The sequence below is a fragment of the Arxiozyma heterogenica genome (assembly GCF_036370985.1).
Source record: "Arxiozyma heterogenica strain weizmannii chromosome Unknown scaffold_18, whole genome shotgun sequence".
NCBI classification, from domain to species: domain Eukaryota; kingdom Fungi; phylum Ascomycota; class Saccharomycetes; order Saccharomycetales; family Saccharomycetaceae; genus Arxiozyma; species Arxiozyma heterogenica.
In genome coordinates, this window is record NW_027042671.1 from 411,564 (window position 1) to 427,426 (window position 15,863).

General features: G+C 29.8%; 5 protein-coding genes across 5 annotated transcripts; 2 read left to right on the plus strand and 3 right to left on the minus strand.

Moving 5' to 3' along the window:
- Positions 1-163: 163 nt before the first annotated feature.
- CVM1 (Cvm1p) lies at positions 164-2,839 on the plus strand (the record flags this gene model as incomplete). Its single annotated transcript, XM_064858616.1, has 1 exon — positions 164-2,839. The coding sequence occupies one exon, from the start codon at positions 164-166 to the stop codon at positions 2,837-2,839; it is 2,676 nt and encodes an 891-aa protein (XP_064714439.1).
- A 469-nt stretch (positions 2,840-3,308) lies between these two features.
- On the plus strand, positions 3,309-3,989 carry HLJ1 (type I HSP40 co-chaperone HLJ1; the record flags this gene model as incomplete). The annotated part of the gene is made up of 1 exon (XM_064858617.1): positions 3,309-3,989. One exon carries the CDS (start codon positions 3,309-3,311, stop codon positions 3,987-3,989), a length of 681 nt encoding a protein of 226 aa, XP_064714440.1.
- Positions 3,990-4,652: 663 nt separating this feature from the next.
- Positions 4,653-9,770, minus strand: DNF3 (aminophospholipid-translocating P4-type ATPase DNF3; the record flags this gene model as incomplete). Its single annotated transcript, XM_064858618.1, has 1 exon — positions 4,653-9,770. The coding sequence occupies one exon, from the start codon at positions 9,768-9,770 to the stop codon at positions 4,653-4,655; it is 5,118 nt and encodes a 1,705-aa protein (XP_064714441.1).
- Positions 9,771-10,407: 637 nt separating this feature from the next.
- Positions 10,408-12,699, minus strand: INP2 (Inp2p; the record flags this gene model as incomplete). Its single annotated transcript, XM_064858619.1, has 1 exon — positions 10,408-12,699. One exon carries the CDS (start codon positions 12,697-12,699, stop codon positions 10,408-10,410), a length of 2,292 nt encoding a protein of 763 aa, XP_064714442.1.
- Positions 12,700-13,217: 518 nt separating this feature from the next.
- On the minus strand, positions 13,218-15,686 carry PAH1 (phosphatidate phosphatase PAH1; the record flags this gene model as incomplete). The annotated part of the gene is made up of 1 exon (XM_064858620.1): positions 13,218-15,686. One exon carries the CDS (start codon positions 15,684-15,686, stop codon positions 13,218-13,220), a length of 2,469 nt encoding a protein of 822 aa, XP_064714443.1.
- Between the last annotated feature and the right edge of the window lie 177 nt (positions 15,687-15,863).

Here is a 15,863-nt window from a genome sequence, read left to right on the forward strand (position 1 = left end):
ATAATGTATTTACAAGAATCAGTCCTGTAGACATAAATAGATAGTTATAAATACTTAAATACTTTTCGAATAGTCATTTCTACATATGATATATTGAAACAAGGATCAATATCCAAACAAAATTTATATTAACTAAAATAGGATAACCATTTAATTATCAAAAATGAATCAATATGTTAATAATGAAGAATCAAGTAAGCCTTATCGTCGTTGGTTTGGTTTAAATTGGCCTCAATCTATTTCACAAAATCAAGAAGAAGAAGAAAACAATCAGGATGATGATGGTGACACAATTATAAATAATGAGTCAATGAATAATAACAACGAGAGTTGGTATCAAAGGTTATATCATTCAATATTTTGGTATTCAAATACACAAAGGATACATCCAATAAAGATAGATGAAAATACAAGATATTCACAGCTAGATTTAGAACAAATTAATTACTTAGAAAATGAGGCTTTATCTGTAATTAATAACTACAGCAACTCATGGTGTTGGTTTGAAGATTTAACTGATATAGAATATACTGAAGATACATTTACATGTAGTGGTAATGCTGATCTTGGGAGCACTAATAAACAAGGGCCTGGTGTAGTTAGTGTCTTTGGGACCAAATGTGGGAAATGTCCATTACCTTTAGACAAATCACCTATTGATACATGTTTAGGTGATCAAGCTTATGTTAAAAATTCAATTTTATTACCATCCTTGACACCAAGAGATTATTTACATAATCTACCTTTAAGGACAAAGATAGCTAATGCAATTAAGGAACACTATAATTACCCTAATGAAAAACATCTTTATTTAAAGAAGGATCCATTTAATGACCAAAAGTATAATCAGGATACAAATGCCAAAAATGAAATTGAAAATGAAAAGGCTCATAAGAGGCATATAATATTTACTGTAGTTGGTTGGTTACCAGATAAATATGAGAAATTATCAATTGGTGAACAAAGAACTGCACAATATTTATCTCGAAAAGTTGCACAAGCAATAAGAGAAAGAAACAAATCCTTAAAAAATCTGTATAAGACAGATAATAACAAAAGTGAAGATAATGAAGAGATGGAGAATAATCATGAAATTTTATCGTTATCGCTTGAATGTCCTCTTCACACAAAGGATATGAATACGGTATTAAAAGAATGTTTATCATTACTAAAACATTGGGAAACTATTTTTTTCAATGCAGACTCAATATATTTTATTGGTGTATATCATAGTGTTCCATTATTAATCGAACTGTGCTATACAGTTTTATCACAGAATCAAAGGTATGGGATCAACTTAAATACTACACGTATAGGGATGTTAACCTTAAATTCATGTTTAGGAGGTTATAGATTTTGGGATCATAGTGTTGATCGTTCTATTTACAAAGAGGAGAATATTTCAAACGATAACAACAACAATAATAACAATAATAATGATAACAATAATAATAATATCGAAGGTACGGAATACTTATCTGATAAAGTAGTGTCACAAAAGAACAGTAACAAGAAATACACTACAATGCAGCTTCCTGAAATAAATCAAGAATACTTAAAATTAGAACAATCTAAAGAGAAGCAACTATTCTCTGGATTAAATAACAATGAAATCGAATTATTATCGAGAATTAAAAAATATTATGATCCAAATTCAGATGAATCTAAACATATACAGAAACGATTAGATTGGTTATTGTACAATTGCGACACGTTTAGATTAAATTTGATAGCTACATTATACGACAATTTTATGACAATAACACAAAAACTGGCAATCAATTATAATCATCCAAAGATTATTAGAAATATTTGGTGTGATGGTAAATATCTTGATATTGATTTACAGAGACCCGAAAATTTTGATATACCAAATTTTGAAATCAAAACCCCAGATATCAAATTTACTTTGTCAACACCGACAGATAGAAAATTCGAAATCATTTTATTGAATAATTTGATTTTAACACAGAATTTGGGGTATGATAAGTTCATTACGATTTTACGATTGATTAGTCCACATTTTATATCAAGATCGTTTAATGAGAATACTATTCCATCCACAGTAAGAAAGCAAAGAAATAATCAGACAAAACAATGGCTTCAAGAGCTAGAACAAAAATGGAATGGTATCAATTCAAATATTAATAATACAAAGAGTAATAATACTAACAATACTACTATAAATGGAAATAATGATATTGATACTGAAGCAATGTATGGCAGTACTTTACCTCAGGATGTTCATAATGTACATGATTTCCTGAAATACATTTATTATCAGAATATTAAAAATCCAGAATTGTTTCAAATATATGGGCAAATATACGATGACGATTTGATCTATAGGAATTTCATAGAAATAATTAATTTGACAAGAAATCCTACACACAAAAAACATTTAAAGATAATTAAACTCAGCAATGAAAATAATGATATAAATTTAGATTCCCACATGGGATTGTATAATAGCATATTAGACACACAAAATCAATATGATTTAGTTTGGAAGTTCCACGAAATGTTATGTAATTTTCTTAAATTAAAGAATTTACCTATTCAAGATCCCAGTATGGATTTAAAGATATCTATCAAACTAGGTACCCAAACAGAGAATGACAATAGTATTATTGTTACAAGCCCAACTTATGATAATGATTCAACTAGGGTTAGTTTCAAAAGAAATTATGAGGAGTCCAAGAGACGTATAACACAGATCTGGAGAAGCTACCAGACATGGGATCCAAAGACTCGTGGATTAGTTAATCTGAAACGGATTCTAAGTGTATTGACTTCCTTCTCTCAGGTTGAAGATTTGTTGAAAGACATCGAAGAATGATGACTAATCATGATTATATCATCCAAAAATTCTAGTGCGCCCAAAAACAGGCAGGATGTACGGATGCAAGCCAGAAACCTGAAAAAAAAAAAGTATCAAGAAAGAAAAAACGACAAAGCCGAAAACAGAAAAGTTAAACTTAAACGATTTAGTGATAAAAAAAAAAAGGAAAAAAAAGTGGAAAATCGGCCATATTCATAAGAATAAGACATAAACCAGTTTTTAGTGAAGACAAAATAGAGGGAAATTAAGGATTTAATATACTAGTATCCAATATTATAACGAGCAGCGGTTCTTTACCACATTATAGTTACTGCTGGCATTATTGTCTGATTTTCCTAATAATACATTTTGTGTTTCCACAAAACTAGCATCCACATATATACCCAAATATATTCGAAAAGATTGCTTGTCCAATAAAATAGATAGGTAGATAGATAGACAGATAGCTAGAAATATACAAGGACAAATGACTACCAAATATACTAGCGAACAAGAGCAAGTAGCATTGGAAATTCTCTCCAAGGATAAACATGCTTTTTATGAAATTTTAAAGATAGAAAGGACAGCCTCGGATGGGGAAATTAAGAAAGCATATAGGAAATTAGCGATCAAATTACATCCGGATAAAAACCCTCATCCTAAAGCAAGTGAAGCATTTAAAATTATAAATAGAGCCTTTGAAGTACTAAGTGACAGTAATAAAAGACATATTTATGATAGAATAGGTAGAGATCCCGATGATAGAAGTATTCCATCCTTCTCAGAAAGTAATAATGGCACTAGCCATGCATCAGGGTTTAGTGGCGGAATTCCATCGCAATTTTTTAGTAATAGATATCAAGCAGGAGGCCCTGAGGATATATTTGAGTTTTTGTTTAATATGAATGGTATGGGTGGTCCCTTTGGCCCAGGAAATCCATTTATGCATGCAGGTGGCGGCCCAACAACTTTTACTTTTGGCCCTGGGGGGTTTAGAGCTTATACCAATGGGAATCCAAGAGCTTCTGCATTTCAAAGACGACAACATGAACAACGAGCTAGAAGAGCTCACGATAATGAAACAAGGTATCAGGAAATTTTACGTGTATTATTACCCCTATTATTTTTCTTTTTACTACCTATTTTGGAAAGATTATTCTTTGGTTAAATTGTATTCATTTAATTTAAACTCAACAAAATTGTATCTATATTTTGCCTTCCTTCTTTAATATGATGCATATTCCTTCTTTTTTTTTTCTTTTTTCCATTTTCTTTTCTTTCCCAATTTATATCAGAATAATATTGCATTTGTTAGTCTTACTGACCAACTATCTTTAAATTATGTTTAATCATTTATTGTGGAAAAAAATGTTATTGTGTCTAGTATGGAACAGAAGTAATTACTGAAGCGATTTTACTTTTATTTTCTTCACTCACTACTCGGAAGAACTCGGATTTTATATATATAATTTTTTTTTGCTTCATTTAATCTTTTACTATCGTACTAGTTACTACTCATCTATATCAAACATTAATTGCATCAGATTACATTGTGCTTCCTTTTTATCTTAATCGAAACCTCTTCTGAAAAAAAATAATACCTGATTACTCTCCAAAATTGATTAATATGTTATATATAATGACACTTATAAATCCATAGATAAATAAATAATAAAAATATATATAAATAAAATAATTCTTCAATTCAGATTTCTTGGAACTGACAGTACCATTAGAATATTATTAATATATTGGAACTTCCGACAGACAGCAGTTCTTCTATATGGATGATTACATATACGTATTATATAAGATCTAAAGGAAAAACATTTTATTCAAGATCTTTCATTCTTTCTCTTATAATCTCCATAACTTCTTCATCGGTCTCCTCATTATTCAATTTAAATCTTAATTTCTTACTAAATTTACGTGTTATAAAATCTGAGCCTGATAAACGATTAGTATTAACAGAGTTTCTATTACCCTTCAAATTCATCATAATATCTACATCATCTTCATCAAGTAAATCTTGTTTTTTAATCACTTTCCCACTAGGCAAAGTTTCATACACTTCTGGATCGTACTCTTTATTAGATGCGCCTTCATTGTCATTTTTCCCACCGGGTATTATTTTACCCACTACATTACTCCATGAAGATTCACTATAATTAAGTTGTTCAGATATGGTAGGTAAGGACGACTCTTTTAATGATTTGATGTCCTCGTCAATATGATTCACTGAATTTGTTCTAGTCCTTGTTCTTGGTTTAGACAGTTTCTTATTATTAAATAGTTGACTCTTATATCGTTCAATAGAACTTGGATCATGTTCCCACGTCCAACCTTGTTTCATTTCATTATATGCACCAAATTCCAATTTTTTTCTTACATTACTCTTTTTCTCTAATTCGGCAAATATATCTGAATCAGTAGGCCATAAGGTTCTTTTCAATGTTTGATATACAATATCTATTATAATAGGTAACACAACCAATGCAAAACAAGTACACCAAAATGTTATATCTTTACCAAAATGATTATAAAATCCATAAGCAACATCATATATCTCATCAGTTGGATTCAATATAGGTAATGCGCAACACCATACCAACCATCCTCCAGTTGACAATAGAACAGATGCAAATGCTATCCAATTTCTATTTCTCATTTCCAAAAATTGCGCCTTAACATTAATTAATACAACAATAGCTGTAAAATTAACAACACCTAAAGGATACAAAGTTGAATCTGATAAAGCTGTTTCACCCCAAGTAACCACATTTAAAAACGTGATGATTACAGAATTGCATGCACCCTCTATCATCCATTCAAGGAATATCCATAAATTAAAGCCTTCACCTAATCTACCAAAAGAGTACAATTCAGGTATAGTTAACAACGTCATTGGTTTCAAATCCTTTTCAAAGATACCAATACAAAGCACCGGTAGTGACGTAAAAAGTGTATTAAACATAGATAAGGACCATGATTCATACATAGATGTACCGGAGAACAATGTAAATCGTTGGAATATAACTTGTGTCAAATAAAAAGTTAATTCTTTGTAAAAAGTACAAAGAACAAATTTTGCCGTTCTAATGTAATTATATCTTCCATGAACAAATAATAATTTTAATAAATATCTAAACTGAGCAATAGAGTAATCTGAGGAACGTGATGCTTGCAAACCTTCCTTACCAGTAATACCGACACCAATATCAGCAGCTTGAATCATCGCAATATCATTAGCACCATCACCTATTGCCAGAGTCACTTCTTTTCTGTTAGTTTTCCGGATATTACTAACCATAAGTGCTTTTTGTGATGGTGAAGCACGACAACATATCACTGAATCTGTCTTAGTACACAATTCAACAAAGACAGCCATTAATGTAGGGTTACTTTCGAAAGAACCAAGAGTTGCACCATCAATCACAACAACACAATGTGCCATATTACCAGTACTAATTTCTTGACTAACGGCATTCATTTTTGAAGCAATATTTTCATCATCCATTGTTAAAATAACAATAGTGGAGTAATCATAAATTAACTTACATGAGTAACCAATATTAATGGCTGTTTCACGTTTGTCACCTGTTAACATCCACATTTTTATGCCAGCCCTTTTTATCTTTTCTATAGCCTCAGAAACACCTTCTTGTAATTTATCCTCAATGGCTGTAGCACCCAGAATATTAAGATCTACTTCAATTTCTTCTCCAACTTCCTCCGTCTTTTTCTTTCTATTAACTAAGGAAGTCTTTGCTTTGTGATATTTTTGGTTCCATTTATCATACGTTTTGTTATCAATCCATTTATAAGCAAATAATAATGTTCTCAATCCTTCAGTTGAAAAATCATCTATGGCTTGAATTGTTCTTTCTAAAATGAATTCTTCATTAGTCAAAAGATCGTCATTACCAATATAGGTTTGTATATCCTCATCTTCAAATCTAATTTTACTATGATTATTCTCTCCTTGCAAATGACTGATTTTATCATTTTTATTTTTATTTGTGGTATTTGACCCATATTTTTGCATTTGTTGTTTATGCAGAGATTTACGACTTCTCATAATTACATCATCAACTTCCCTTCCATTTCTTTTTACATCATCTACAATGTCATCAATGGTATCTATATGCATATCTGATGGACCAGTTCTATTTCTCTGAGAGATACTTTTTCTTATAGCTTGTAAAGATAAACTTGCTCTAGTATCATTATGACCTGCTCCACGCAGAGAATTACGTCCTATAGTTTCATCATATGTCATTCTTTCCAATGATTTTCTCTGTTGAACAATTAATTCAGCTTCCTCCTCTTTACGAGTGGTTACAGCATTGTTAATTTCATCAATTTTCTGAAATGCAATTTCTTTATTATAAAGTCTCTCTAGGATAACATTATCAGCACCTTTGCAAATCAAAAGAACATTATTTGGAACATTTGGCATTTTAACAATAACTGACATCCTCTTTCTCTGAGAATTAAATTCAATTGTATTTAATATTTCATATTCCTCTAAAATTGGTGATTCATCAAACCCATTTGGATACGTTTTGATTGTCAAAGTTTGAACATTCTTATTAACTACTACACAGCCTAAATCTCTAGCTGCAGTAATTAAAGCTAATTCATCAGGTGAAGATGACTGATATTCAATTGCATCTTCTTCATCTTCATGACCATCAACTCTCTTTGGCAAACAAGAATGACATAATGCCATCGATAGAATAAAAAATTTTGCTTTCTTTGAAAATAACTTATTTGGATATCTTTGAATATACCTAATTAAGTCATATGAAGATTTGATATTCTCAATTGTGCTACTTTCTTGAGAAGAAATAGTAACTTCTGATGAGCGATTTTTATGTTGCCTGATATACAAAGAGCTCATACTTGGCCTACCGGTATATACTGCAGAAGAATTTCCCTTATAATCTATTGACGGTCTGGGTTCATCTGAAAATGGAACATAATCACTTGGGGTAGGTATGTTAAGATGTTGGCTTAAAATTTGAGGTGCATTTAAGGAAACAGTATCAATATCATTGTCAGTGAGATCTGTTTGCAGTGATTCAACTGATTTCGAAGAAACCATTTTCATATCATGTAACCAAGATGAACCTAAAAAAGAAAATTTACGAAAAATCATCTTGTTATCTGTTAATGTACCTGTTTTGTCACTGAAAATATAAGATACTTGTCCTAATTCTTCCAGAATAGTCGCAGTTCTTGACTCACAGGGGGTATCTGTTTCTTCATGATACATATCAATATCCCATTCCATAAGTTTACTCTGGAAAACTTTAATTATTTCCATTGTGACATATAAGGACAATGGAATCATTGTATTGAACATAATAATAAAGGACATAATAGTTGCAGCAGTCCCAGCGTCTTGTCTAAAAAGATACCATGCTCGATTACCATCAAGAGATCCCCTCTTAGCTAATACATTCCCTAAATAAGAAAAGAACGAAACACATGCCACAACAAAAACCATAAAAGCAATAATCATGTTAATACTTCTTTGAAGTTTTGGTGCTTTTGTTCTAGGATTCTTAATAGCGTTCATTCTAATTTTTGTCTCTTCACCAGTGAAAATAACCATACCAATCATTGTTGGAGTGTTTCTAATTATACTACCCCTATAAATCACATTGTCAGGACCTATCGGATATTTTTTAAAAGTGTTATATTTGGTAGCATCCACTTCCAAATTACCCTCAAAATTGTATAGATCACTGTTAGGATCTTCAACTGTTACCTTGGCATTAATATTAGATAAATTAGATTCGGAAGAAGTAAGTTTGGTCAATTCCATATGAGGCTGTCTATTTTTCAGATTTGTTTCCCCATCTAATGCCATGGTTTCAACATATACTTCATTATTAGTCCCATCCGATTTCAAAAGTAGTAAATCAGCTGGAACCCAATCGTCTTGCTTCAAAACAACAAAGTCACCAACTTTCAAATCTTTCCATTTAGTTTCAATTATATGTGTATTATATTTGCTAGCTAGCAAGTTTACGTTTAAAAAATGAGGCTTTACAGAGTATTTATCATCATTCCTTTTTAGTTCATAAGAATTCCTGGAATACATTTTATCATGATTGTCTTCAATATCATTATGTTGTTGATTTTGTTGACTTTCTAATTCTTTGCTTAATGTTGGATCTTTAATTAAAATATTCACCGTTCTTGCATTTTCTTCATTATCAAGCTGATGTCGCCTGAAATCATTCCAAGCTTCTCTAGCCATAGATATACCCATAAATACTAATAATGGGATGATTGTTGTATATGTACCCGTAGTTGACCAACCAGGAATCATTTGTAAAATTGCAATAACAAAGAAGTAGATATTAGCCACTTTAGAGAACTGTGCATATAACTGTTTGGGAAGAAATGAATATATTGTATATCTTGATGAAGTTATACAATTATTACAATATGGCTTGTTCGTTCGTTCGTCAATTAAAACATCACTTTTTCCATTTGTATACTGTCTATATTCAGCTAAGGTGTGATCTAAAGTAATTGGAATATGTCTCCCATCTTTAGAATGAAGAATCCTTCGTCTATCTAACAATAAATCTAATGCTTTAGTGAAAAAATTTATTTTTGTTGATTGGACTTCTTTATGTTCATTGTCACCCATAGAATCTTTAATAACATTTTGGTCTTCTAAAGATTCTTCCATTGCTTCATACATCTGTGAATCATTATCCCGCATATGATTGCTTATTGATGAAATATTGTCATTATTTTTACTACTATTATTATTATTATTTGAATCCACATCATTTAATTCAATATCTTCTGGCTTATCTTTTTCTTTCCATTTAGAGTTTATTTTATCAAAAAAATGCTTATTGAATAGTTGGGTTCTTAAAGAACTTGCTCTTTTTCTGTTACTACCATTTTTATTATTGGTCATTATATCTTACTCTTCGACATGAATTTGTATTATCTATAAAAAATACTAAACGAAATAAAATAAAATACGAATTTGAATATAATTTGAAATGAGTGTGCAATAACGAAACTAAATGGTTGGTTTGTTATTCAATGTACTCCCAAAAAAATGTTTAGCATGGGTACGATTAGCAAATTTAGAAGTTATATCAAAATGTTTACTTTTCAGTATTTAATTATTTCTTTTTTTAAAAATAAAACACAGAGCTAACTGTTGCAAAAAAAAAAAAAAAGAAGAAGAGAAAAGGACAAGAAAAAAAACACGAAGTAACGAGAATTTGTTAAATTTATAACAGAAAAATCTATAAGGCAAAAACTGGCCTAAGACTGACGATTATTATTTTTAGTAATTTAGTTTACAAAAATAACAAAGAAGGTGCCAACTATAATATTTAACTATTAATAATACCGTACACTTTATTACGACAGCAGTAGCATAGAAGGAAATTCATTTTAACTAAAATAGAAATAAAATTCAATAATATTATTTATCTGTAATCGATCTGAAAAATCATAGGTGACAATTAAATAACTGTAAACGTGACAAAAAAAAAACTGAATATGCAAACTTTCTTTAAATAAATATGCTAACTATATTATCAATATTCTATTAATTCTTTTATTTCGTAGATAATGGGGATTGTATCTTCTGTAGAGAAGGAATTCGATATTGTTCTACCATTATTGACATTAGTATTATCTTGATTTACAACATTTGTATTTTTTTTCGAATAAAGGTTTTTGGGGTAAGTTGAAAATGACAGAATTGTGGATGGAAATGTTTGTGTCTTCTTATTTTGTTGCTTCTTTAATAGCTCGAAAGATTTTTGTGCTCTTAGCTTATTTTTGCCCAACTTATTCTCATTAGCAAAATTGATAATTTTTTCATTAAGTTTATGACGTAGCTCTTCATCACTTAATTTTTGTAAACTTTCATAATGATACAACTTTCGATCATTATCATGGTTCTGATTATGAGTAATGTTTATTTTTGATAATACCTTACCATATATGGTAGGTGATTGAATTGGTGTACTTAAATCAGAAGGAACACAGGTGTCCTCATTTTCATCATTATAAAAAACTGAATTACTTTTAGTTGTGTGTGTCATTTCGCTCACGTTTTCTATGTTATTTGACATACTTTTTGTATGAATATGAGTAAATTCTGATTCATTAGATAAATTTATTTTGGATGCTTTTGAAGAATCAGATTGATATAAATTGGAATATATATCCAGATTATGTTTAACAATATCTAATGAGAACCCACGGTTGCTTTTATTCATGGGGGCTGATACTATTCTTTTGACTTGTTGATTTGGTTTACTGGAATAATTGTATATAGAATTTTCAAAGTTTAAAGTATCATGTATGGTAAAGAGTAAATGTTGTAATTTATTCATTAATACTTTATTTTGATCATTGTTATTACAATACTTGAAAATATCATCTTTTAAAAAAGTTAACTTTGAATCAAGTTCATTTACCAACTTTGTCACTTCAAATAATTCGTCAGTAACTTCGTTATTTATGTAAGTATTGTTGAGTGTAGCCTCAGTCTCCAAATTTAAAAAGTTTTTATAATTTATAAGTGAATTAGATATTGATTCTAGTGACATTGATAGACCATGTAAAATACCTGTAAGTGATTCATACTGTTTCAGTACACTACCAATCTTATCATTACTGGTAGAGTAACAGTAGTTTTTATCTAAAAAATTTATATTGAAGATATAATATAATTCAGTATTTCTATTATTTTTGTCTTTGCTTGTTCGTTCATGAAATGATATTGATAACAGACAACAGAGAAAAAATTTTTGTGTAATGGTTACTCGATATGCTTTTTCATTTAAATGTTGAATGTCTGTGTTAAGGTAATACTTAAGATCAGACAATTTTATTCCATATATTTCGATATATTTAGATAAACTATTTTCATCTGTCAGCGGTAATATCAATTCAAGCTCATATCGAAATATATAAAAGAACTGATCTAGGTGAGATTTAAGTAAATTTTTGATAAAAATGGATAAGAAACTATTATTATTGCTAGTATTGTGATCATGTATATTGGCACCACAGTTGTTTTTATCATGACTGTTTTGTTTCAAAAATGACTCTTGATCAAAAATATTATAAGTTTGAAGTGTTTTATAATTTAATAAAAATTTATGTATTACCATATCACAATTTTCTAATTTATTTAAAAAATCTTTTAAAATAATCATCAATTTACATTTAATCGTTTTCAAAATTTGTCTCTTCTTAGAATAAATTATATTAAATGCTTTTGATAGTAATAAAAAATATTGCAATTTAATATCTATACTAAAATTCCAATCTTTAAATAATATTAGTATTCTATAGTATTTTAAAAGTAAACCATTTAAGTGACTATTAGTTATTTTTTCACAATTTTTTTCATTAAAAAAATCACCTAATGATAGTTTAGTTTTTATTATTGTATGTTCCTTAAGATTCGGTATAGACTTTTTCATTTGTACGTTTTGGAAATAAGAACTATAATCATTAAGGATATGTGAACTTACAATGGGATACCTAAACACATCATTAAATTGTTCATAATCATTTTGTGATAATAATAATAAATTTTCAATTTGTCTGATTTGTTTTCTAACACATCTATATTTAACAGTTCTTGGCCTTTTAACCAATTTTGATTTAGAGAACGATGCATTCAGTTTATTTGGAAAAAAGTCACTGGACCTGGAACTAGAATTACACTGTAGTAGGTAATCTGACTCTTTATAATTTTTCATGGTATCTATTGTAACAGTATTTTTAAACAGTTGCTTTAACGTGGAATGATTTTCATTAGGTATGAATATTTGAAGTTCCGGTAATTCAAATAATTGTGATACCATCTAACACTTCTTATATATTGTTGAGCTGATCTTCAATCGAAAAAATAACAACCACAGGAAACCATACACAGGATATTAATTTATACAATTGTGTATTTTTTTCTTCTGTTATTTTTTTATCTTATTGATAGTTTTATCTACGATGTTTAAAGATCTTGTTTTTAATGAATCATCTGTATTGTTTTGTTTTGTTTACATTTTTGCAAATATTTTCGTTTTTCTTGACTGATATATTTTCGCAGGAATCTTGAGAAAACAACACGAACTTTTTCAACTATTAACGGCATAGGGATAAATTATTTTGTGCACAGAAAGAAGGAAATATTTGTGTATAGAAGAAGAGAATAAGCCACTTCTGACAATGCATTATTTGTGAATCAATGATATATTGATTTAAATGTTTTGTGCATGTGCTCCTCTGAACTTTGATTTTTAAGTTCTTTCGTGTATCAATCACTTATGTGAAATCTATATACATAAATATATATATATACTTCAATATATGTATAAATAGATGCTTAGTTTGAAAATTCATCTTCATCAAACTCATCTTCGTCGAATTCATCCTCATAACCATCATGCTCTTCTGTATATCTCTCATTAGAATTACTAGCATTATTAGGACTACCATCATGAATTGAATGGTTATCATCTAACACATTGATCTGAGATACTCCAGATGTAGGCAATGACGGTTTTAAGATCGATAATTTTTTCATATCTTGATCAATTGTTGTCATATCAATTGATGATAACAATGGAGAACTTAAGGGTGACCCAAGACTTAAATACATTTGTTTACCTATATTGTTTTTTCGCTTTGAGGAATTGTCTGGTGTTGTAATATTATCATCCGTCAACTGATTATTAATGGTAGTTGATTTTGATGGACTAGTGTAAGGAATTTGAAATGTAAAGGATTGTCGACGATTACTATTTGTTACAACACCTTTATCGTATGGACTGTTATTCTTAGGTGATGAACTGGTTAAAATATCGCCTTGTTTTTTATTGGAGTCACTATCATCACTTAAATCCGATAAGTCATTAATGTTTATTAATGGTTCTCTCCAAAAATTTACATCTGTAAACTTTTCACCTTGGTTACTCATATAAAGAGACTTCGCTTCAATTGTCCTATTTGAATCATAGTTATCCATTGACGTATTTACAGGTGAGCCTGGACTAGTTGATAATATACTTCTAACATCATCTGAAGAAGTAGTTACTGGAGGGAAAAAATGATCTACTAATTCATTTATATGTAAATAGGAACTTTTATAACCTGCTAATTCTAATAGTTCCATATGTACTTCTCCCTCCGTGTTAATTGTGAAAATACGTGAACTGGGAATCCCAACAGTTCTATATGACAGTGCATCTGTAATTCTATTACCAAACCCTGCAAAGAATGGCGTTGGCTTTTCCTCATTATCATCATTGGCAGCATCCATGTCTATATCTTTATGAAAATATAAGGATCTGATATCATTTAGGCATGCAATTTTAAACACTTCAGGCTTTTTCAATATAACTTCTCTTCTCAGCGCAGCCATTGTCCTATCAGGTGATAAGATAACAGGTCCTATAGGTAATTTATTTCCATCTTGGTTAATAGATCTAAGATAACTTCTAGTAGAATCAGCTTGACCTGCACTTCGTGCAGTTAAATACATAATATTGTACCCGTTTCTCGAAACTTCACTGAATAATTTAGCCACACCTGCATGAGTCCAGTCCTTACCGATCATAGCCAATACATGGCCTAATGCATCTGATTTAGTAATCGTGCCGTCGATATCACTAATAACAATAGGAACATCCCATCTCCATACAAAAAGTTTAGAAGTTATAATTGCTTTACCTTGATCTATAGAATATGTTAAATTATTTTCACCATAGTTTAAATTTAAACATTTTAATTGATCACTTGTCAATCTTAATGTTTTGATATAATTTAATTCATGTGTATTTGAAGAAATTTCACCATTATTGTTTATTTTGGTGGAATCATTAGTATTATTTGTGATTGTAGTCTTAAAGGTGGTATTATTGTGATTAATTGGAGTGTTTATTCTGGGTATAGTTGAGCTTAACTTTTCTTCCTTTTTTTGGCCATTATTGGAAGTTACAGAGCTAGCAGAGTCTGACAATATTGATTCATTGTAATCTGATGTGGCATGTTCCGTATCGTCTACCAATGATGGTTCACTCATAGATATGGAGTTGTATGCAAGATGTAATACTTTAGTGGGTTGGGTACTTGGTAATCCTGAACCTGTAATGTGTTCATAAGGATTTACTATCCGTATGCTTCCATTACTATCTTCTTTAATAAATTTAGTAATATCTGTATCATTGTCCAGCTCTTCTTTCAATAATTGTTTTAGTTGCAAATCAGTATCATGCATAGTATTGGTATTTGGCATATAACCCTCCATATCTAGTAGAATATCTCCATTATTATCTACTGTATTTGGAATATGAATCTGGGTTAATCTTCTGTTTAACTTCGTTTGAAAAATCTTATTTTTTTCTAGAGAACTATCTTCTTTATTTACTTCAGCAGTCTTACTCAAAGATTTTTCGTTTTGTTTATCATGTTCTAAACTTAACTGTTCTTCAGGTTCATTAGTAGAAACGGGTGACATTTTGGGACTATTGGGGACACTGGAAACTGGAGAGCCAATTAAATCTGAGGGAATACTATTTACATCAGAATATGTTTCAAAGACAAAATATGCTTCACCACTATCAGATAATTTCATTGGAATATTTGTTGATTTGCCATTCACCAAAACTTCTACTCTCTTTTGTGAAGGTTTCAATATTTGAAATTTGCCAAATCTGACATGAAATGGAGAGCAAGCCAAGGTACCATCTGGTTGTTCCACTACTATGACATCGATAGCACCGGACAAAGTGGCTGGATTAATAGAGGACCAAGTCTTTGAAACTGATCCAATAGCTCTTCCAACGTATTGCATTTAAGGTAATTTCTATTTTGAAGTAAGAGTTTATTATATTAATGTGTCAATTATTTTTTTTATTTCGGCTGTAATTGAAAGATAAAGTTTCTATCAGCTTATAAGCAAAATGCTTTAATTAGTATAAACATATAATAGATAAAATAAAATTACACTTTCTACCCACTTTCGAAAAGT